Source organism: Coregonus lavaretus (assembly GCF_964263955.1).
Source record: "Coregonus lavaretus genome assembly, chromosome: 22".
Taxonomy (NCBI): Eukaryota; Metazoa; Chordata; class Actinopteri; order Salmoniformes; family Salmonidae; genus Coregonus; species Coregonus lavaretus.
Genome location: NC_140009.1, coordinates 40,158,665 through 40,183,874, shown reverse-complemented (window position 1 = coordinate 40,183,874; position 25,210 = coordinate 40,158,665). Strand labels below are relative to the sequence as shown.

The window sequence follows — 25,210 nt, the reverse complement described above, 5'->3', positions numbered from 1 at the left end:
GCACCACAGGCTTGGTGCGGGGAGCAGGAACGGGCCGGACCGGGCTGACATCGCGCACCACTGGCTTGGTGCGGGGAGCAGGAACGGGCCGGACCGGGCTGACGTCGCGCACCACTGGCTTGGTGCGGGGAGCAGGAACGGGCCAGGCCGTGCTGACGACGCGCACCACAGGCTTGGTGCGGGGAGCAGGAACGGGCCGGACCGGGCTGACGTCGCGCACCACTGGCTTGGTGCGGGGAGCAGGAACGGGCCGGACCGGGCTGACGACGCGCACCACAGGCTTGGTGCGGGGAGCAGGAACAGGCCGGGCCGGGCTGGCGACGCGCACCACAGGCTTGGTGCGGGGAGCAGGAACAGGCCGGGCCGGGCTGGCGACGCGCACCATTGGCTTGGTGCGGGGAGCAGGGACGGGCCGGGCCGGGCCGGGCTGGCGACGCGCACCATTGGCTTGGTGCGGGGAGCAGGAACGGGCCGGGCCGGGCTGACGACGCGCACCATTGGCTTGGTGCGAGGGGCAGGATCAGGCCGGACCGGGCTGGCGACGCGCACCATTGGCTTGGTGCGAGGGGCAGGATCAGGCCGGACCGGGCTGGCGACGCGCACCATTGGCTTGGTGCGAGGGGCAGGATCAGGCCGGGCCGGGCTGGCGACGCGCACCATTGGCTTGGTGCGGGAAGCAGGAACGGGCCGGGCCGGGCTGGCGACGCGCACCATTGGCTTGGTGCGAGGAGCAGGAACAGGCCGGGCGGGCTGGCGACGCGCACCATTGGCTTGGTGCGAGGGGCAGGAACAGGCCGGGCCGGGCTGGCGACGCGCACCATAGGCTTGGTGCGAGGGGCAGGAACAGGCCGGGCCGGGCTAGCGACGCGCACCACAGGCTTGGTGCGAGGGGCAGGAACAGTCCGGGCCGGGCTGGCGACGCGCATCACAGGCTTGGTGCGAGGGACAGGAACAGGCCGGACCGTACTGGGAACACACACCACTGGCCTTGTGTGGGGATCAGGAACGGGCCGGACCGGACTGGTAACACACCTCAGTACCTCTCGCCGTGCCTCTACACTCTCCTTCCCTCTACTGACCAATGGCCCCCGTAACCTGGTGCCCTTCTCTCCTTGTCCACAAACTCACCCTTTATCTGTCTCCAGCAGCCCCGTCGTCCATGCCGTGTGCCCCCCCAAAATTTTTTTATTGGGGCTGCCTCTCGCCTGTCCGACGATGGCCAACCGGCGCCGCTTCTCCTCTCCTGCCTGGGTCTCCCCCTTCATCGCCCTCCGGTAACGGACGGCCTCCTCCTCCGTGATCTGCCCCCAACCGAGGAGGACATCCACTAACGTTACCTCCGGCGTTTGCTCCTGGACACGCTCCTGGACACACTGCTTGGTCCTGTATTGGTGGGATCTTCTGTCACGATCGTCATAATGATATGCGTACATCTTTTTAATAGTGTACTGGCAACACGATACAAAATACAAAACAACCAAACGAAACGTGAAGTCCTCGGTTAACAACACAAACCAACACGGAACAAGATCCCACAAAACACAAGTGCACAACAGGCTGCCTAAGTATGGGTCCCAATCAGAGACAACAAGCAACAGCTGATTCACGTTGCCTCTGATTGAGAACCACCCCGGCCAACATAGAAACACATAACCTAGAACAGAACATAGAAAACGAAACATAGACACTACACAAAGAAACGAACACCCTGGCTCAACATACAAGAGTCCCCAGAGCCAGGGCGTGACACTAACCGACTTTCCAAAATTATAGTTTGTTAACAATAAATTTGTGGAGTGGTTGAAAAACGAGTTTTAATGACTCCTCTTAGTGTATGTAAACTTCCGACTTCAACTGTATATACTAAAAGCATTGCATGAATCTATCATCGTATTTGTAGGTCAGAGAAAAAAAAAGCCTTTTTATAAACATTTCATGCAATTCTACGTAATTTTACATATTAGCGGAATATTTTTTTAATACCACACAAATTACCGAAATGATAGGCTAAGATAAGCCTATGTGTTCATCTTATCATATTTCTCCAATGCCAAATCAGTGTGTCTTGTTTGCAAATAATTACATCTGAGACGTCATTAGGAATCTGAGCATGGTACTTTCAAAAGTTAGGCCTAACTTTCCACCCCAGACAGGGTAGGCCTACCGACACAAAACAATTTAAGCTTTAACTGCCAGCTACTCTTCTTCCGTGGCTTAACCCAACGAGAGAAGGTCACAAGTGTTTCCCTAAAAGCTGTCTGGGTTTAAACATCTTCTATTGTACAGAAAGTGAGTAGCTTAATCAATTGATAGTGACAGAATTAGATTACGTCCCAAGCAAAGTCAGCCTCTGAATGTCGTAGAAACAAAACATTGAAATCCCGGGTATTTTACGGCTTGTTTCTAACATAAAGCATTGCGGACAAAAGCGCTGTTATATATCACTTTATATAATCAGATCCGTATTTTTTTTTCTAAATCTTAAGCTAACAAGGAGTAGGCCTGTGCATTTTGCCATTTTCTTTGATAAAAGGTAAGCCTATGGCATACCCTTTCATACCCCCTCAATTCGAGTCTAGATTTTAACTTAACAGCCCTTCACTGACACAGAGGTAGGCTATTTAAAGAGTGCATGATGGGTGGAGGAATTGACCGACAAATCTTTGGATATAGCAGCCTATAGCCTAATTTAATCTGTGAAACAGGTAGGCCTACCTCTTATTTCTTAAATAGGAGAAATAGGCTCTAACACAAATCCCTCGTTGTTAGTAAAATGTCCAATTAAAATGAAGACGGTTTAAATGAATCATGCCTACTCGAATTTGCCTACTTTCAGCACCATGAGCTGTCCATTTCCTTTTTCTATTTTGTATTCTTTTTTGAACAAATTATATTTTACCCCCTTTTTCTCCCTAATTTGGGGATATCCAATTGTTAGTTACGATCTTGTCTCATCACTGCAACTCCCCAACGGAGTCGGGGAGCTGTCCATTTCCGATTGATTTTGCTGTGGCTGCTGCTTCAAGTTTCAGCACCACAATGTAAATTACTTAAATCTGGCTTATTGTGAGGTCAATAACTCTGATAAATACATCATGAGCAAGAAACATATTGTTTTTAATAAAATCAATGATAGTAGTAGTAGTGGTGGTGGTAGTAGTCCTTCTCATCTTTACACTCTCCTTCTCACACTGAACAGAACATAGGCTATAGGCTAGTCCGTGCGCAAGATAGTGAATTTTTCGGACTAGGCCTAATCAACAATAACAAATCTACACAGCACAGCCATTGGTTAAGCAGCACACCAAAAAGTTAGAATATCCATTGCAATGTGTAATGCAGCCTAGTTTTATTTACACCATCTCAGCTATCTTAGAAATATAACTTTGCTCTGTGCTTCTCCGAGCATGCACTTCGTAGGATATAGCCTATAGGCTATGGATCATTTGATTGAGACCAAACTAAATAGCCTATAGGCGCAATTGATATTACGCGACCAGTGGAGAATCAGAGATGAGAGGCAGCATCAGGCACACAGCGATATATAGCCTAATAAGTAACTAATTCTAAAACACTGAGAAATACTGAAATTTTATCAATTACAAATTACATGACCCTCCCATGGACTAGAGTAAAACAGTACTAAACCCTCCCCTTGACTGAAATTGAAAGAAACATGACCCTCCCCCATTTTCCTCCAGGTAACCATTCGGTACATTTCGATCCGTCCCTTAGTCAACTGACAGTCCAGTACAAAATTGGTGCCCAAAGACCCATAAAATAATGCATAAGTCGTCGTACCTTGACACGAATGGGATATGGAAGCCAACGACCTTACAGAGTTCCACTTCTTTCAGCAAAACACAAGAAACTGCGATTGCAGTGGGCTAAGGAACGAAAACACTGGACACTGGAGAATTGGAAAAACATTGCCTGTTCTGATGAATCCCAGTTCCTGCTGTTTCACACTGATGGGAGGACTAGGGTATGGAGAAAACCACATGAGTACATGCATCCATCATGCCGCGTGTCAACATTGCAGGCTGGTGGTGGTGGTGTGATGGAGTGGGGTGTGTTTTCATGGCACGCAATGGGCCCTTTGATAAAAGCGGAGCAACGTTTGAATGCCACAGGATATCTGAACATCATTGCCAATCAGGTGCACCCCTTCATGGCAGCAGTGTATCCATCTGCGAATTGAATCTTTCAGCAGGATAATGCCCCATGCCATAAGGCTAGGATTGTCCAGGACTGGTTCCACGAACATGACAGTGAATTCAGTTTACTGTAGTGGCCTGCACAGTCACCAGATCACAATCCAATTGAGCATCTGTGGTATGGAACAAGCTATTCGGAGTAGAGATCCACTACCAGCCAACTTGACACAACTGTAGAGTCCATGCTCTAACGAATTGAGGCTGTTCTGAGGGCAAAAGGGGGTGCAACTCAATATTAGGAAGGTGTTCCTAATGTTTTTTACACTCAGTGTATATACAGTATATATATATATATATATATATATATATATATATATATATATATACACAGTTGAAGTCGGAAGTTTACACACACTTAGTTTGGAGTCATTAAAACTCGTTTTACAACCACTCCACAAATGTCTTGTTAACAAACTATAGTTTTGGCAAGTCGGTTAGGACATCTACTTTGTGCATGACACAAGTAATTTTTCCAACAATTGTTTACAGACAGATTATTTCACTTATAATTCACTGTATCACAATTCCAGTGGGTCAGAAGTTTACATACACAAAGTTTACGTGCCTTTAAACAGCTTGGAAAATTCCAGAAAATGATGTCATGGCTTTAGAAGCTTCTGATAGGCTAATTGACATAATTTGAGTCAATTGGAGGTGTACCTGTGGATGTATTTCAAGGCCTACCTTCAAACTCAGTGCCTCTTTGCTTGACATCATAGGAAAATCAAAAGAAATCAGCCAAGACCTCAGATTTTTTTTTGTAGATCTCCACAAGTCTGGTTCATCCTTGGGAGCAATTTCCAAAACGCCTGACGGTACCACGTTCATCTATACAAACAATAGTATGCAGGTATAAACACCATGGGACCACGCAGCTGTCATACCGCTCAGGAAGGAGATGCATTTTGTCTCCTAGAGATGAACGTACTTTGATGCGAAAAGTGCAAATCAATCCCTGTCAAGTGTCAATGTGCAGCGGTAGGACGGAGTCAGGCGCAGGACACAGAACTGAGTAAACAACGTACTTTACTTGAAAAATAAACAACACTAATTTCCACGCAGGGAAAACACACCAGCTCAAATAAGTCTCAGACACAAAACAAAGAACAAACACGCACAAAACCATGTGGGTACCAGAGGGTTAAATAGGGAAATAATATAATGTAATGGGAACCAGGTGTGTACAATCAAGACAAAACAAATGGAAAACGAAACGTAGATCGGTGGCAGCTAGAAAGCCGGTGGACGACCCGGAGGACGAGGCGCAGGACGATCCGGGTGGAGATGGTGAAATTCCTGCAGTAAGGAAGGGTCCAGGATGTCCTCCACCGGCACCCAGCATCTCTCCTCCGGACCGTACCCCTCCCACTCCACGAGGTACTGAAGGCCCCTCGCCCGACGCCTTGAGTCCATGATGGCTCGTACAGTATACGCAGGGAACCCCTCGATGCGGGAGGTTCCCCTCACAGGAACCTCCCGCACCTCAGACTGCTGGAGCGGACCTGCCACCACCGGCCTGAGGAGAGACACATGGAACGAGGGGTTAATACGGGTTAATACGGCTGTAACCTATAGCATACCTCGTTCAGTCTCCTCAGGACTTTAAATGGCCCCACAAACCGCGAACCCAGCTTCCGGCAGGGCAGGCGAATGGGCAGGTTTCGGGTCGAGAGCCAGACCTGGTCCCCCGGTGCATACACCGGGGACTCACTGCAGTGGCGGTCGGGCGCTCGCCTTCTGTCGCCTGATGGCCCATTGCAGGTGCACATGGGCAGCGTCCCATGTCTCCTCCGAGCGCCGAAACCATTAATCCACCGCAGGTGCCTCGATCTGGCTCTGATGCCACAGTGCCAGGACTGGCTGATAACCTAGTACACACTGAAACGGAGACATGTTAGTGGAGGAGTGGCAGAGGGAGTTTTGGGCCATCTCTGCCCAGGGGATGAAAGCCGCCCACTCCCCCGGCCGGTCCTGGCAATAGGACTGCAGAAACCTACCCACATCCTGGTTAACTCTCTCCACCTGCCCATTACTCTCGGGGTGAAAACCTGAGGTCAGGCTGACCGAGACCCCCAGACGTTCCATGAACACCCTCCAGACCCTCGATGTGAACTGGGGACCCCGATCAGACACTATATCCTCAGGCACACCGTAGTGCCAGAAGACGTTGGTAAACAGGGCCTCCGCAGTCTGTAGGGCCGTAGGGAGACCGGGCAAAGGAAGGAGATGGCAGGACTTAGAAAACCGATCCACAATGACCAGGATCGTAGTGTTACCTTGTGACGGAGAGATCCGTCACGAAGTCCACTGATAGGTGTGACCATGGCCGTTGTGGAACGGGTAGGGGTTGTAATTTCCCTCTGGGCAGGTGTCTAGGTGCCTTGCACTGGGCGCACACCGAGCAGGAGGAAACATAAACCCTCATGTCCTTAGCTAAAGTGGGCCACCAGTACTTCCCACTAAGACAGCGCACTGTCCGACCGATGCCAGGATGACCAGAGGAGTGTGACGTGTGGGCCCAACAGATCAATCGATCGCGGACATCAGACGGAACGTACAGACGCCCAACTGGACACTGGGTGGGAGTGGGCTCCGTATTTAACGCCCGCTCAATGTCCGCGTCAACCTCCCATACCACCGGTGCCACCAGGCAAGAAGCCGGAAGTATGGGAGTGGGATCCGTGGACCGCTCCTCTGTGTCATACATCCGGGACAGTGCGTCTGCCTTAGTGTTCTGGGAACCTGGTCTGTAGGATAGGGTGAAAACAAAATGGGTGAAAAACATGGCCCACCTTGCCTGGCGAGGGTTCAGTCTCCTCACCGCCCGGATGTACTCCAGATTGCGGTGGTCAGTCCAAATGAGGAAAGGGTGTTTAGCCCCATCAAGCCAATGCCTCCACGCCTTCAGAGCCCTGACAACAGCTAACAGCTCCCGGTCCCCCACATCAAAGTTTCGCTCCGCCGGGCTGAGCTTCTTCAAAAAGAAAGCACAGTGGAGGAGCTTTGGTGGCGCACCCGAGCGCTAAGACAGCACAGCTCCTATCCCAGCCTCGGACGCGTCCACCTCTACTATGAATGCCAAGGAGGGATCAGGATGAGCCAGCACGGGAGCCGAGGTAAACAGAGCCTTCAGGTGACCAAAAGCCCTGTCCGCCCCAGCTGACCACTGCAGTCGCACCGGTCCCCCCTTCAGCAAGGAGGTAATGGAAGCCGCCTGACCAAAGCCCCGGATAAACCTCCGGTAGTAGTTGGCAAACCCTAAGAACCGCTGCACCTCCATTACCGTGGTTGGAGTCGGCCAATTACACATGGCTGAAATGCGGTCATTCTCCATCTCCACCCCTGACGCGGACAGGCGGTACCCTAGGAAGGAGACAGACTGTTGGATGAACAGACATTTCTCAGCCTTGACGTACAGGTCATGCTACAACAGTCGACCAAGCACCTTGTGCACCAGGGACACATGCTCGGCGCATGTAGCGGAGTATATTAGAATGTCATCTATATACACCACTACACCCTGCCTGTGCAGGTCCCTGAAAATAGCATCTACGAAGGATTGGAAGACTGATGGAGCATTCATCAACCCGTACGGCATGACGAGGTACTCATAGTGCCCAGAGGTGGTACTAAATGCCGTCTTCCACTCATCCTCCTCCCGGATACGCACCAGGTTGTAAGCGCTCCTGAGATCCAATTTGGTGAAGAAGCGCGCCCCGTGCAATGACTCTGTCACACTGGCTATGAGAGGCAGTGGGTAACTGTAGTTCACAGTGATCTGATTTAGACCTTGATAGTCAATGCACGGGCGTAAACCTCCATCTTTCTTCTTCACAAAAAAGAAACTCAAGGAGGCAGGTGAAGTGGAAGGCCGAATGTATCCCTGTCCCAGAGATTCGGAGACATATGTTTCCATAGCCGCTGTCTCCTCCTGAGACAGAGGATACACGTGACTCCTGGGAAGTGCTGCGCCTACCTGGAGATTTATCGCACAATCCCCCTGTCGATGGGGTGGTAGTTGAGTCGCCGCCTTTTTACAGAAGGCGAGAGCCAAATCGGCATATTCGGGGGGAATGTGCATAGTGGAGACCTGGTTTGGACTCTCCACCGTAGTTGCACCTATGGAAACACCTACACACCTCCCTGAGCACTGACGTGACCATCCCTTGAGAGCCCTCTGTTGCCACAAAATAGTGGGGTCATGAGAGGCCAACCAGGGAAGCCCCAACACCACAGGATCAGGAAGAGACTAATTCTCTCCTCATGACCCTCCTGCGTTTTCATACATAGTGGAGCTGTGACCTCCCTAATCAGGGCCGAACCTAAAGGACGACTATCTAAGGCATGTACAGGGAAGGGCACATCAACAGGAACAATAGGGATCCCTAATCTACGTGCAAATGAACGGTCAATAAAGTTCCCAGCTGCGCCTGAATCTACTAGCGCCTTATGTTGGGAATGTGGGGAAAACTCAGGAAATTCTATGCATACACACATGTGCGCAACAGGGAGCTCTGGGTGAGTTGGGTGCCTACTCACCTGGGATGATCCACCAGTGCCCTGCCTGCTGCCTCGACTCCCTGGGGAACCTCCCCAGCACCGACCAGCAGTGTGCCCTCTGCGGCCACAGTTGGTGCAGGAAACGGCCCCCCCTCCGGTCATCCTTAGAGCAGCACTTCCGAGCTCCATAGGGGTAGGGTCGGAGGTGCTGGGGGATGGAATGGACGGACCCTGACCCGGACGTCCGCGGATGGCCAACAGGTTATCCAGCCGTATAGATAAATCCACCAGCTGGTCGAGGGTAAGGGTGGTGTCCCTGCATGCCAGCTCCCGACGAACGTCCTCACGTAGACTACACCGGTAATGGTCGATCAGGGCCCTCTCATTCCATCCCGCGCTGGCAGCCAAGGTCCTGAAGTCCATTGCGAAGTCCAGTGCGCTCCTCTTCCCCTGTCTGAGGTGGAACAAGCATTCCCCCGCCACTCTCCCCTCAGGTGGATGATCGAAGACCGCCCGGAAGCGGCGGGTGAAATCCTCATAGCGAACCAACGCTGCATCTATTCCTCCCCATTCGGCGTTGGCCCACTCAAGCGCTCTCCCCGACAGACAGGAGATGAGGGCGGACACGCTCTCGTATCCCGAGGGGGCCGAGTGGATGGTCGCCAGGTAGAGCTCCACCTGGAGCAGGAACCCCTGGCACCCGGCAGCCGTCCCATCAAATGCCCTCGGGAGCGAGAGAAGAATCCCACTGGGTCCAGGTGACGGATGGGTGGACATCGGTGTGGGTTGATCTGAAGTTGATGGGGTTGTGGGAAAACCCCCTCTCTCCCATCGCTCCATGGTCTGCAACACGCGATCCATGGCTGTGTCAAGATTCTGGAGCATCGTTGCGTGCTGCAGGATGCGCTCCTCCACTGGTACCGGAGGACTGGATGCACCTGCTGACTCCATATGTGGTGCGTGTTTCTGTCAAGTGTCAATGTGCAGCGGTAGGACTGAGTCAGGCGCAGGACACAGAACTGAGTAAACAACGTACTTTACTTGAAAAATACACAAATTTCCACGCAGGGAAAACACACCAGCTCACATAAGTCTCAGACACAAAACAAAGAACAAACACGCACAAAACCATGTGGGAACCAGAGGGTTAAATAGGGAAATAATATAATGTAATGGGAACCAGGTGTGTACAATCAAGTCAAAACAAATGGAAAAAGAAACGTAGATCGGTGGCAGCTAGAAAGCCGGTGACGACGACCGCCAAACGCCGCCCGAACAAGGAGAGGCACCAACTTCGGCGGAAGTCGTGACAATCCCAGAACAACAGCAAAGGACCTTGTGAAGATGCTGGAGAAAACAGGTACAAAAGTATCTATATCCACAGTAAAACAAGTCCTATATTGACATAACCTGAAAGGCCGCTCAGCAAGGAAGAAGCCACTGCTCCAAAACCGCCATAAAAAAGCCATACTACGGTTTGCAACTGCACATGGGGACAAAGATTGTACTTTTTGGAGAACAAAATAGAACTGTTTGCCCATAATGACCATCGTTATGTTTGGAGGAAAAAGGGGGATTTGCATGCTGAAGAACACCATTCCAACCGTGAAGCACGGGGGTGGCAGCATCATGCTGTGGGGGTGCTTTGCTGCAGGAGGGACTGGTGCACTTCACAAAATAGATGGCATTATGAGGAAGGAAAATGATGTGGATATATTGAAGCAACATCTCAAGACATCAGTCAGGAAGTTAAAGCTTGGTCGCAAATGGGTCTTCCAAATGGACAATGACTCCAAGCATACTTCCAAAGTTGTGCCAAAATGGCTTAAGGACAAGAAAGTCAAGGTATTGGAGTGGCCATCACAAAGCCCTGACCTCAATCCTATTGACAATTTGTGGGCAGAACTGAAAAAGTGTGTGCGAGCAAGGAGGCCTACAAACCTGACTCAGTTACACCAGCTCTGTCAGGAGGAATGGGCCAAAATTCACCCAACTTATTGTGGGAAGCTTGTGGAACGCTACCCGAAACGTTTGACCCAAGTTAAACAATTTAAAGGCAATGCTACCAAATACTAATTGAGTGTATGTAAACTTCTGACCCACTGGAAAAGTGATGAAAGAAATAAAAGCTGAAATAAGTCATTCTCTCTACCATTATTCTGACATTTCACATTCTTAAAATAAAGTGATGATCCTAACTGACCTAAGACAGGGAATTTTTACTAGGATTAAATGTCAGGAATTGTGAAAAACTGAGTTTAAATGTATTTATCAACTGTATATATAAACGGAGTGTACAAAACATTATGAACACCTGCTCTTTCCATGACAGACTGACCAGGTGAATCCAGGTGAAAGCTATGATCCCTTATTGATGTCACTTGTTAGACAGGTTAAAGAAGGATTTTTAAGCCTTGAGACAACTGAGACATGTATTATGTATGTGTGCAATTCAGAGGGTGACAAAAGAATGGGCAAGACAAAATATTTAAGTGCCTTTGAACGGGGTATGGTAGTAGGTGCCAGGCTCATTGGTTTGTTTCAAGAACTGCAACGCTGCTGGGTTTTTCACGCTCAACGGTTTTCCGTGTGGTCCACCACCCAAAGGACATCCAGCCAACTTGACAACTGTGGGAAGAGCCAACATGAGCCAGCATCCCTATGGAATGCTTTCGACACCTCGTAGTCCATGCCCCAACATATTTAGGCTGTTCTGAGGGCAAACGGGGGATGCAACTCAATATTAGGAAGGTGTTCTTAATGTTCTGTACACTCAGTATATTATTCATTGAAATTACCATTGAATAGGATTAGTTTCATTCAAGTTTTCCTTCCCACTCTTCCCCAAACCCCATACCCGTACAGGAGTACCAGGGTTCGTCTGTCTTAGGCCAGTTTGTGACACGTTTCCTTCTGCGAGAGACCAACACCCAGTTGCAGTCCCTGCAGTTATCACTAGACTGCACTATGGAGGCTGTGGACGAGCAGAGCTGCACTGGCAGGTAGAGTAGCACCGCAGTTACTATCTATTATCTTCCGCTGTGCACTGCTACATCAAGTAGTTGAACATCTTGGTGTACTATTACCATTACCAGTGAGTGATCAGTTACCGTACAGGATTATGCCTATATCAGGATATGTAGGATGATGATGCATTTGATGGTAGTGACAATTATAAGGATGCAGCTGGTACGGTTGATGACAATGATGATGAAAATCACTGTATTTGACAACAGCAACAACAACACTGTTGCTGTTGATGATGATGATGATGATGATGATGACGATAATGATGATAATTGTGTCCACTGCAGGAAGATAAGGAAGCCAGAGGATCTTTCTCTCCAGAGAATCGCCAAACGCCCCAGCCGTCGAATCCAAAAGGACCTGTGTCTCTCTCCCACAGACCCTTACTCTGGCATGCTCACTACAGGTACACAGCAGTGGAGGCTCCTCAGAGGAGGAAGGGGAGGACCATCCTCCTCAGTGAATTTCATAAAAATAAAAATAGTAAAACATTTAAAAATGTATCCTTTTTAGATAAAACTATGCTAAATATATTCACGTCACCAAATAATTGATTAAAACACACTGTTTTGCAATGAAGGTCTACAGTACCCTCAACAGCACTCTATAGGGTAGCACCAGGGTGTAGCCGGAGGACAGCTACCTTCCATCCTCCTCTGGATACATTGACTTCAATACAAAACCTAGGAGGCTCATGGTTCTCACTCCTTTCCATAGACTTACACAGTAATTATGCAACTTCCGGAGGACCTCCTCCAACCTAACAGAGCTCTTGCAGCATGAACTGACATGTTGTCCACCTAATCAAAGGATCAGAGAATGAATCTGGTACTGAGAGCATAAGCTACAGCTAGCTAGCACTGCAGTGCATAACATGTGGTGAGTAGTTGACTCAAAGAGAGAGAAAGACAATAGTTGAACAGTTTTGAACAAATACATTTTTTCAAAAATGAAAGCGAGGCAAGAGAGAGAGCTAGAGAGATATTTAGCCATTTTTACTTTCACTTACTTAGCTAGCAAAAGCAGCTAGCTAGTTCAGCCTACTCAAACACCTGGCTCAAACAGGGGGATGCTATGTTAGCTAGCCAGCTATGACTATCCAACACAACACTGGAACTCTTTCAAGTCAAGGTAAGCTTTTGGTTTAACTCATTTATTGCCACCGGTGCCCGCCGGTGTAAACTACACTGTAACGTTACTGCATGATTGTAGCAGGTTTACTAACAAGTTAGTTCTATTAGCTATGTTGACTATGATGTTACTTTAGCTAATATGGTGACAACTATGTAGGCTGTGTGTAGCGGTTATGATATGGTTTGGCTTGGAACGTTTTTTTTACCTGGTCACAGCCTGATGTGTTGTGCATTGAAGTCCACAAGCGAAGGGAGAAGGTGAGAGGAGGAGAGCGCATAGATGCGAGAAGGAATACAATGTGGCTGCTATGAAAGTGAACTGTGTTTACGTGTGATCAGGGGTGTATTCATTCTGCCGATTCTGTTGAGAAACGTTTCTTAAACGGAAGCAAACGGAATGAAGCGGGGATAAACATACCTGAATTTGTCCAATAGAAACTCTAGTTTGCAACTGTTGACCTAATGATTACACCCTATATCAGCTAGATGCTCGACCTGTGTGCACCTACGCTGTAAACTTTAATTCATAGGCTAGGTTGTAGCAACCTCATGATGGGTATAGGGAACAATTTGAGTATAATGTAGTAGCCTAAAACTATCGATGTTACATTGAACTGGGTGAATGGAATATGAATGACAGTCATCCAATGTGCTGTAATAGAAATAAGACCATGCTCATGAAAAAAAAATGGTCCTCCCTCACTGGTACACACTGACACACACCTGTGTTTGGTCTCAAAACATTCAACTGCAATATGTGTTTTTGGCAATGACACATATCACATATAAGCCTATGGCAATTGGAAATCAATTTAGTGCAGTTGAATGTTTTGAAATGTAAATTCTTAAACTGTAATTGTTTGATTTTTTAAATGTTTTTACTTCATATGTCACAAAGTCCTGTGATGATCTGACATTCTGTTTCCTTGGTTAAGGTGTCAGTGTGGAGCCAGACAACCACCACTGGAGCTCCCAGGCCAACCGCCTGCAGCAGCTCATAGACAAGCTGGAGTATGAGGTACGAGGTTCAGTGGTTGTTAGCTAGAGTCTAAGGAACGAGGTTCACTATTTGTTAGCTGTAGTATGAGGTACGATATGCAGTAGTTGTTAGCTGAAGAATGAGGTTCAGTGGTGGTTGAGGTTCAGTGGTGGTTGAGGTTCAGTGGTTGTTGAGGTACGAGGTTCAGTGATTGTTAGCTGGAGTATGAGGTACAAGGTTAGTACATAGATCATTCCATTTGGTCTTAATGATGTGTTGTGAGTCTCTATTCAAACACGTATGTCTTTGATAAGTGCCCACTGATTCATTTATGCTTAGTTGACACTAAGCTTAAGTCACAACATTGCCCCTCCCGCTGGGATGCACTAATATTTAATAGACGACGACAAACACCTAAAGTGCTAACTGTCAAATTCTCGTCTTATATTACCCAAGCTCATGCTCTCATGGCTAGATTCAACCTGCTTAGGGAAATATACACTCACCAGCCAGTTTATTAGGTACACCCATGTAGTACTGGGTCAGACCCCCCTTTGCCTTCAGAACAGCCTGAATTCATCGGGGCTTGGATTCTACAAGGTGTTAGAAATATTCCACAGGGATGTTGGTCCATGCTGACGTGATAGCTTCACGCAGTTGCTGCAGATTGGACGGCGTTACATTCATTGCTCAATTGGTATCAAGGGACCTAACGTGTGCAAGGAAAACATTCCACACACCAGTACACCACCGCCACCAGCATGTACTGTTGACACCAGGCAGGATGGGTCCATAAGCTCATGCTGCTTACGCCAAATCCTGACTCTGCCATCAGCATGACGCAACAGTAACCGGGATTCGTCGGACCAGGCAATGCTTTTCCACTCCTCAATTGTCCAGTTGGTGATCGCATGCCCACTGGAGCTGCTTCTTCTTGTTTTTAGCTGATAGGAGTGGAACCCGGTGTGGTTGTCTGCTGCAATAGCGCATCCGTGACAAGGATCGACTAGTTATTTGTTCTGAGATGCCGCTCTGCACACCACTGTTGTCCTGCACCGTTATTTGTCTGTTTGTGGCCCACCTGTCAGCTTGCACGATTCTTGCCATTCTCCTTCGACCTCTCTCATCAACAAGCTGTTTTCGCCCACAGGACTGCCGCTGACTGGATGTTTGTTGTTTGTCGCACCATTCTTGGTAAACTCTAGACACTTTCATGCGTGAAAAGCCCAGGAGGGCGGCCGTTTCTGAGATACTGGATCCGGTGCGCCTGACACCGACGATCATACCATGCTCAACGTCGCTTAGGTCACTCGTTTTGCCCATTCTAACATTCAATCCAACAGTAACTGAACGCCTCGATGCCTGTTTGCCTGCTTTATATAGCAAGCCACATGACTCACTGTCTATAGGATCGATCCATTTTCGTGAACTGGGTGGTGTAACAAAAAAACTGTCCGGTGAATGTATATATACATATATCAATCCATTTCATATCAAAGGCAATGCTCTGTGACATACAGTTAGGCTACCATATTTCAGCCAAATTTGATCAGGCTCGTTATGTTCTTAAAGTTTGTTCTTCTCATGACTGATATTTATACTTCCATTTGCAGAGTCCACATCTGGAACCACTCAATGAAGACACGTTAGCCGGCACATATAACTCGGTGAGTCCAACTCGGACAGCCACTATGGCCACTTCCTTTTAGATTTGGAAAAGTTTTCTATGTACACTACCAGTTAAAAGTTTGGACACACCTACTCATTCAAGGGTTTTTCTTAATTGTTTTACTATCTTCTACATTGTAGAATAATAGTGAAGACATCAAAACTTTGAAATAACACATATGGAATCATGTAGTAACCAAAAAAGTGTTAAACAAATACAAATGTATTTTGTATTTGAGATTCTCCAAATAGCCACCCTTTGCCTTGATGACAGCTTTGCACACTCTTGGCATTCTCTCAACCAGCTTCACCTGGAATGCTTTTCCAACAGTCTTGAAGGAGTTCCCACATATGCTGAGCACTTGTTGGCTGCTTTTCCTTCACTCTGCGGTGCGACTCATCCCAAACCATCTCAATTGGGTTGAGGTCGGGTGATTGTGGAGGCCAGGTCATCTGATGCAGCACTCCATCACTCTCCTTCTTGGTAAAATAGCCCTTACACAGCCTGGAGGTGTGTTGGGTCATTGTCCTGTTGAACAACAAATGATAGTCCCACTAAGCCCAAACCAGATGGGATGGCGTATCGCTGCAGAATGCTGTGGTAGCCATGTTGGTTAAGTGTAAATAAGTCACAGACAGTGTCACCAGCAAAGCACCCCCACACCATAACACCTCCTCCTCCATGCTTTACAGTGGGAACTACACATGCAGAGATCATCCGTTCACCCACACCGCGTCTCACAAAGACACGGCGGTTGGAACCAAAAATCTCAAATTTGGACTCCAGACCAAAGGACAAAGGTTTCTTGGCCCAAGCAAGTCTCTTCTTCTTATTGGTGTCCTTTAGTAGTGGTTTCTTTGCAGCAATTCGATCATGAAGGCCTGATTTACACAGTCTCCTCTGAACAGTTGATGTTGAGATGTGTCTGTTACTTGAACTCTGTGAAGCATTTATTTGGGCTGCAGTTTCTGAGGCTGGTAACTCTAATGAACTTATCCTCTGCATCAGAGGTAACTCTGGGTCTTCCATTCCTGTGGCGGTCCTCATGAGAGTCTGTTTCATCATAGCGCTTGATGGTTTTTGCGACTGCACTTGAAGAAACTTTCAAAGTTCTTGACATTTTCCGGATTTTTCCCGTATTGACTGACCTCCACCTTGTCCCAACACAACTGATTGGCTCAAACGCATTAAGAAGGAAAGAAATTCCACAAATTAACTTTTAAGAAGGCACACCTGTTAATTGAAATGCATTCCAGGTGACTACTTCATGAAGCTGGTTGAGAGAATGCCAATAGTGTGCAAAGCTGTCATCAAGGCAAAGGGTGGCTATTTGAAGAATCTCAAATATAAAATATATTTTCATTTGTTTAACCCTTTTTTGGTTACTACATGATTCCAAATGTGTTATTTCATAGTTTAGAAGTCTTCACTATTATTCTACAATGTAAAAAATAGTACAAATAAAGAAAAACCCTTGAATGAATTGGTGTGTCCAAACTTTTGACTGGTAGTGTATATCTTGAAAGGTGTTACCCTAGATTTCAATTACTTGACATAGTGAGATCCATGTATCTCTCAAAATAATGTTTCTCTGCTATAGCATCATTCATTTGTCTTAGGTCCATAAGGAAACTTATACTTCTTTAGGGAGTTATTTTGTCTTGTTTTGACCCCATTATCAACACAGGCAGCACGTCTCGAGATTGAGGGTTTTAACATTACAATGTCCAAACCAGTAGTTTCCCCCTCAACAGAACATCCTGCTGGTGCAGAGACAGATGTCTGTGAAGGACAAAGACACAGAGGAGTTCCAGCAGGCTCTGAAGATCTACACAGACGCCACAGTCTGCCAGACCAAAAATTTGCAGTGGGTCTCTCTTCTAGATTGAATAAATTGCCAATTGTTTTTATTTACAATTTAACATTTTAGTCATTTAGCAGACACGACTTACAGTTAGTGCATTCATCTTAAGATAGCTAGGTGGGACAACCACATCTCAGTCAGTGTAAGTACATTTTTCCTCAATAAAGTAGCTATCAGCAAAGTCAGTGCTCGTAGGAGGGGGGGGGGAGTGAAGTGCGAGTGTTAGTTTACAAAAGGCAAGGGGGTGCTGAGGGATTATTTAAGATACTCTTTGAAGAGGTAGGGTTTCAGATGTTTTCAGAAGATGGGCAGGGACTCTGCTGTCCTAGCTTCAGGGGGAAGCTGGTTCCACCATTGGGGTTCCAGGACAGAGAAGAGCTTTGACTGGGCTGAGTGGGAGCTGCCCTCCTGTAGGGGTGGGAGGTCCAAGAGACCAGAGCTTGCAGGACGGAGTACTCGGGTTGGGGTGTAGGGTTTGAGCATAGCCTGAAGGTAGGGAGGGGCAGTTACTCTTGCTACTCCGTAGGCAACAACCATGGTATTGTAGTGGATGCGAGCTTTGACTGGAAGCCAGTGGAGTGTGCCGAGGAGCGGGGTGATATGGGAGCCCAGCCAACAGCGAGTTGCAGTAGTCCAGACGGGAGATGAAAAGTGCCTGGATTAGGACCTGCGCCGCTTCCTGTGTGAGGTAGGGTCGTACTCCACGGATGTTGTAGAGCATGAACCTGCAGGATGGAGTCACTTCTTTGATGTTTGCAGAGAACGACAGGGTGTTGTCCAGGGTCACGCCAAGGTTCTTTGCACTCTGGGTGGGGGACACCGTGGAGTTGTCAACTGTGATGGAGAGGTCTTGGAGCAGGCAGGCCTTCGTCGGGAGGAAGAGCAGCTCCGTCTTGTCGAAGTTGAGCTTGAGGTGGTAGGCCGACATCCAAGCTGAGATGCGTGTCTCCACCTGGGAGTCAGAAGGGGGAAAGGAAAAAATTAGTTGAGTGTCATCCGCATTGCAATGATAGGAGAGACCATGAGAGGATATTAGAAGAGAGGGCCTAGAACCAAGCCAGAGGGGACACCAATAGTGAGAGTACGTGGTGCAGACATAGATCCTCTCTACGTCACCTGGAAGGAGCAGCCTGCCAGGTAGGATGCAATCCAAGAGTGTGCAGAGACGCCCAGCCCTGAGAGAGTGGAGAGGAGGATCTGATGGTTCACGGTGTCAAAGGCAGCGGATAGATCCAGGGGAGAGAGAGAGAGTCAGGTTTGGCAGTGTGGAGAGCCTCCGTGACACAGAGGAAAGCAGTTTTGGTTGAGTGGCCCGTCTTGAGCCTGGCTGGTTAGGGTCAAGAAGATTGTTCTGAGAGAGATAATGAGAGAGTTGGTCAGAAACACTCAAGTGTTTTGGAAAGAAAATACAAAAGGGATACCGGTCTGTAGTTTTTTACATCAGAGGGGTCGAGTGCTGGCTTCTTGAGGAGGGGAGCGACTCTGGCCATTTTGAAGTCAGAAGGGACTCAGCCAGTGGTCAGGTATGAGTTTATGAGGGAAATGAGGAATGGAAGAAAGTCTCCAGAGTTGGTCTGGAGAAGGGAGGAGAGGTGAGGTCGAGAGGGCAGGTTGTCGGGCGGCTGGACCTCAGTAGTTGCAGGATTTTGTCTGGAGAGAGAGGGGAGAAAGAGGTCAGGACCAGTGGACTCAATGGTCTGAGTGAATGAGGAGCAGATGTTGTCAACCTTATTTTCAAAGGGGTTGACAAAGTCGTCCACAGAGAGGGAGGGGGTGGAGGATTAAGGGTTAGAGGCAGAAGCTTAACATTTAGAGTGATATAAAGTGGATTTAGCAGCAGATACAGAGGAAAAGAAGGTAGAGGAGGGAGTGAAAGGATGATTGGTCCTCCGGAAGTTTAGTTTTCCTCCATTTCCGCTCAACTGCAAGCAGCACTGTTCTTTAATCTTGCAATGAGTCACTCAGCCACAGAGGAAGAGGGGAGGCCTGAGTCATAGGGGACAGTGCAAGTCATAGGATGCGGAAAGTGAGATTAGTAGGCGAACATCCTCTAGTAAAGCGTATTGCCTGCCTTGTGAGTGGGAGAGGACTGGGAAAGGGTGAGGTCAAAACAGGCAAGGAGGGGAAAGAAAGAGGTGGAAAGAAATTAATTGAAAGCAGACGATGGGCGGTTGAAGTCGCCCAGTATGATGAGCGGTGAGCCATCATCAAGAAATTAGCTTATCAAGGTGTCGAGCTCATTCACAAATTCTAAGGCCACCTGGTGGGCGATAGATGACAACAATGTTAAGCTTGAGTAGACAAGTGACAGTGACAGCATGGAATTCAAATGAGATAGACAGGTGAGTGAGGGAGAAAATAGAAAATGAGTAGCCCTGTGCCACCACTGCGATGACCAAATGCTCTCGGACTATGAGAGAACGCGTAGTCAGATGAAGAGAGAGCAGCTGGAGTAGCAGTGTTCTCTGGGGTGATCCATTTCTCCGTCAGGGCCAAAATGTCTAGGAACTGAAAGGCAACATAGGTTGAGATGAACTCTGCATTCTTGACCGCAGATCGGCAGTTCCAAGAATTCCACATGGCAGCCTATTGTGAATCTCTTTTCCTGGATAAATTGAAATCTCCCTAATCCTGAATAGCTACTCTGGATTCGGCAACACAATGTGGGTGTGTTTCAATACTGGAAAGGGGCTTCCTTTCCTTCATAGCTATTGTTTTGGGATACTTTCAGATAGGTGCTTGTACCTTCTGTACCATGAAGGAAAGAATGTACAAGAAAATTACAATAGTTCAGAAATTTTTGTGATACAGAGTACAGCCCCTACTACAGGAAACTACAAATGCAACATGCTAATTTCATTACGTGACATAAGAGTTGTGACTTCATTATCCCACAGTGTGTCCATTCAGACACTTCCAGAGAGATCCTGCTTCATCATGTATGAGTTCTGGCAAGACCGTTTCTCCTGGATGAGGTACATAATTTTAGTCTGTAGTCCCAACAGTGTCTCAAATGAATTAAGTCAAATTGGTGAATGAACTGTAATGGTCATCCATGTGAATGTTGAGTCAACTGCTTTCTGAATTGACTGAATGAAAATGGAATTGCACCTAAACCTTGTAAGAGACTATGATTTAGTATAGCTGTTCAGAATTCTTCCAAAATCAGTTTTCCTGCCAAAAGCCTTGATATAGATGGGATATTACTATGCTGTTGGGCTTGGCCATGATTAAAATACCTTCTACGAAGCCTTATTGACGGTCTGACAGAGCACTGACAGTGCAAGGCCACCCAATTGACCCCTCCCTCCCCTTTTCCCATCCCTTCCTCCTACAGTTACTTGCAGTCCCCCATCAGCAAGACATTCCACCGCTGCATCATTGACGTACTGGAGGACCCGGAAATGGTCTCCACCATGCTCCTACCGGGTAAGTGTTGCATGGGCGGATGGGCTTTTTGGGGAGTGGATGGAGTGGGGATGGGCGGGAGAAGACATGATGAATGGCTATACAGTGAGGGAAAAAAGTATTTGATCCCCTGCTGATTTTGTACGTTTGCCCACTGACAAAGACATGATCAGTCTATAATTTTAATGGTAAGTTTATTTGAACAGTGAGAGACAGAATAACAACAACAAAATCCAGAAACACGCATGTCAAAAATGTTATAAATTGATTTCCATTTTAATGAGGGAAGTAAGTATTTGACCCCTCTGCAAAACATGACTTAGTACTTGGTGGCAAAACCCTTGTTGGCAATCACAGAGGTCAGACGTTTCTTGTAGTTGGCCACCAGGTTTGCACACATCTCAGGAGGGATTTTGTCCCACTTTGCAGATCTTCTCCAAGTCATTAAGGTTTCGAGGCTGATGTTTGGCAACTTGAACCTTCAGCGCCCTCCACAGATTTTCTATGGGATTAAGGTCTGGAGACTGGCTAGGCCACTCCAGGACCTTAATGTGCTACTTCTTGAGCCACTCCTTTGTTGCCTTGGCCGTGTGTTTTGGGTCATTGTCATGCTGGAATACCCATCCACGACCCATTTTCAATGCCCTGGCTGTGGGAAGGAGGTTCTCACCCAAGATTTGACGGTACATGGCCCCGTCCATCGTCCCTTTGATGCGGTGAAGTTGTCCTGTCCCCTTAGCAGAAAAACACCCCCAGTTCTCCTCTGAATCATTCAGATGTTCATTGGCAAACTTCAAACGGGCCTGTATATGTGCTTTCTTGAGCAGGGGGACCTTGCGGGCGCTGCAGGATTTCAGTCCTTCACGGCGTAGTGTGTTACCAATTGTTATCTTGGTGACTATGGTCCCAGCTGCCTTGAGATCATTGACAAGATCCTCCCGTGTAGTTCCTGGCTGATTCCTCACCATTCTCATGATCATTGCAACTCCACGAGGTGAGATCTTGCATGGAGCCCCAGGCCGAGGGAGATTGACAGGTCTTTTGTGTTTCTTCCATTTTTGCGAATAATCGCACCAACTGTTGTCACCTTCTCACCAAGCTGCTTGGCAATGGTCTTGAAGCCCATTCCAGCCTTGTCCCTGATATCCTTGGAGAGCTCTTTGGTCTTGGCCATGGTGGAGAGTTTGGAATCTGATTGATTGATTGCTTCTATGGACAGGTGTCTTTTATACAGGTAACAAGCTGAGATTAGGAGCACTCCCTTTAAGAGTGTGCTCCTAATCTCAGCTCGTTACCTGTATAAAAGACACCTGGGAGCCAGAAATCTTTCTGATTTAGAGGGGGTCAAATACTTATTTCCCTCATTAAAATGCAAATCAATTTATAACATTTTTGACATGCGTTTTTCTGGATTTTTTTGTTGTTATTCTGTCTCTCACTGTTCAAATAAACCTACCATTAAAATTATAGACTGATCATTTCTTTGTCAGTGGGCAAACGTACAAAATCAGCAGGGGATCAAATACTTTTTTCCCTCACTGTATGTGACCTCAGAGAAATATTTTTATAACAATATATAAATGAAGAAAACAACTCTGAGGTACAGAGCCTCAAATCTACTGGAGAGGATGTGATAATGCATGCCACTTTTTATGATAATTTATTGTTGTCAAGGCCAAATATCTAAATGATCAGTCTATTTATTTTGTTCATTTGTTTTTTCAGCATCGTGGTGGATTATGAATAACAACTGACAGAAGTAAAGTTCCTATCAATAACAATAAGAGGAGAAAGTGTTACTTAATTTGACTGTTTTGTACTGGTATGTTTTACTTAATTTGTTTACTTCAGCATACTAAGGACTGTTTCCTAGACAATATGCTGTATTTACTGTATTGTAATATTTTGAGGTAAACTTATGCACGACTTGACTATTTAGTTAAATCAGTCAAAAAACCTAATGCGTTAGAAAGAGAGAAAGTTTTGAAATATTGCAATAACTATTGTGTTATTGAAATCCATATCATTATAATAAGTATTTTTTCCAGTGCATCTTTCGATACATTGACATGTCATGTATGATTTTAGATGTAGAAATAGACGTACAAGATCAAAAATGTTTGCATGAATTTGAATGATTTCCCAATGCTACTTTGTTACTACTTTCTAAACAAACATGTCACGTGAGTTGCTTTAACATCCCATTATGTACTACGTTAGTTACCTATAATGCATATACATATCGATTATGGTCTATGGTCATTCAATACTCATACTGCAACTAAAATAACAGCAGATAACTAACTAGAGGTAGAGTTTACCAGTGTCCAATTGTTCTACCTGTTGTAGTGTGCAATGTTGAACCTAGCTCATAGAAAATACCACAACAGTGATTTCCAATAAGATGGTTCTTATAGAATTTACTCCAAACCCTGACTTGGATAGATTATATCGTATTTATAGTTACTGTATGTCACTCCTGCACTTTAGTTGTGAACAGTGGTTGAAATTAATGAATGGATCTATATGTTTATTTTTTTGATGCTATGTTGATGGTTAAGTATGTGAAGGGACAACATGGCAGGTTTTCAGTCACTCCAAAGTGTAATCTCAATCTACTGAGATAGCACTAACTAAAGTAATATTCATAAAATAACAATACGGATATGGAACCTGTACTGCTATCCCTCAGCTAAAACAAGCTAATCTAAAGCCATCAGTGTTTGTTTATGGTAGATATTTTCCATGGTGAAAGGAAATGCAACCAACATTATATTATGAATGGAGAACAAAACAAAAGCAACATAGCAACATTGCTTACCCTGTAAGCAGTCTATGGACAACGTCAAACAGCAATCATTTTGTAATTTGGGTGAACTATCCCTTTAAGAATATAGCAAATGTCTATAAGAATCTTCGTGAAACTATAGGTAATTCACAAATGGTAAAGGATCATTAGTAGATAGATTTGATAGCAGAGTGTTGATCATGTCAAATGGAGATGAATGAATATGTCCAATCTCTTCTGTACTGTAGTTGTTCTTCAGTGATCCAAATTATTTTTAAAATCATTGTTACAATATTTATGTGGATGCTATGTTTCTTTTTGGCATGAAATAAAATGTATGCCTTAACCATTTTACATCATTATTGATACATCATTATTGATTCACACTAATACAGCTAAGTGTATGTACTGTAGGCTATAGGTATATGGTGCAATTCACAGACAGCTGTAACTAGAATTTCAAAATGACTATAAATATACAGTACATAATGTGTCATATTACATTATATAATATCAAATTATGTCCTATGAGGTGACATACAGTATTTGACGTCATTGAGCTGTTTAGCTTACAGTGATGTTTTACATTATATCCCTGTCTGGAGGACTGAAGTACAGTACCAGTCAAAAGTTTGGACACACCTACTCATTCAAGGGTTTTTCTTTATTTTTTACTATTTTCTACATTGTAAAATAATAGTGAAGACGTCAAAACTATGAAATTACACATTTGGAATCATGTAGTAACCAAAAAAGTGTTAAACAAATCAAAATATATTGCACACTCTTGGCATTCTCTCAACCAGCTTCACCTGGAATGCTTTTCCAACAGTCTTGAAGGAGTTCCCACATATGCTTAGCACTTGTTGGCTGCTTTTCCTTCACTCTGTGGTCTAACTCATCCCAAACCATCTCAATTGGGTTGAGGTCGGGGGATTGTGGAGGCCAGGTCATCTGATGCATATGTGGGAAGATTTCACTTCAGTGGAACTAAGGGGCGTAGCCCGAACCATTTAAAACAGCCCCAGACCATTATTCCTCCTCCACCAAACTTTACAGTTGGCACTATGAATTGGGGAAGTTAGCGTTCTCCTGGCATCCGCCAAAAACAGATTAGTCCATCGGACTGCCAAATGGTGAAGTGTGATTCATCACTCCAGAGAACGTGTTTCCACTGCTCCTGAGTCCAATGGCGGCGAGCTTTACACCACTCCAGCCGACGCTTGGCATTGCACATGGTGATCTTAGGCTTGTGTGCGGCAGCTCGGCCATGGAAACCCATTTCATTAAGCTCCTGACAAACAGTTATTGTGCTGATGTTGCTTCCCGAGGCAGTTTGGAACTCGATAGTGAGTGTTGCAACCGAAGACAGACATTTTTTACACGCTACGCTCTTATACACTCGCCGGTCCCGTTCTGTAAGCTTGTGTGGCCTACCACTTTGCAGCTGAGCCGTTGTTGCTCCTGAACGTTTCCACTTAACATTAACAGCACTTAAAGTTGACCGGGGCTGCTCTAGCACGCCAGAAATTTGACGAACTGACTTGTTGGGAAGGTGGCATTCTATGACGGTGCCACATTGAAAGTCACTGAGCTCTTCAGTAAGACCATTCTACTGCCAATGT

At 46.4% G+C, this 25,210-nt stretch overlaps 1 protein-coding gene across 1 annotated transcript in view; it reads left to right on the top strand.

Annotated features, from left to right (window-relative positions):
* LOC311150329 (N-terminal EF-hand calcium-binding protein 1-like) overlaps positions 1–23,938 on the top strand; it is a 62,481-nt gene extending 38,543 nt beyond the window's left edge. The window contains exons 6-13 of the mRNA XM_084187734.1: positions 11,583–11,719; positions 12,032–12,150; positions 13,813–13,895; positions 15,470–15,523; positions 17,280–17,392; positions 20,287–20,364; positions 20,727–20,818; positions 22,523–23,938. Coding sequence (XP_084043860.1) covers positions 11,583–11,719; positions 12,032–12,150; positions 13,813–13,895; positions 15,470–15,523; positions 17,280–17,392; positions 20,287–20,364; positions 20,727–20,818; positions 22,523–22,551 — 705 coding nt within the window. The 3' untranslated portion in view covers positions 22,552–23,938. The remainder of the gene's footprint in view (positions 1–11,582; positions 11,720–12,031; positions 12,151–13,812; positions 13,896–15,469; positions 15,524–17,279; positions 17,393–20,286; positions 20,365–20,726; positions 20,819–22,522) is intronic.
* Positions 23,939–25,210: the final 1,272 nt, after the last annotated feature.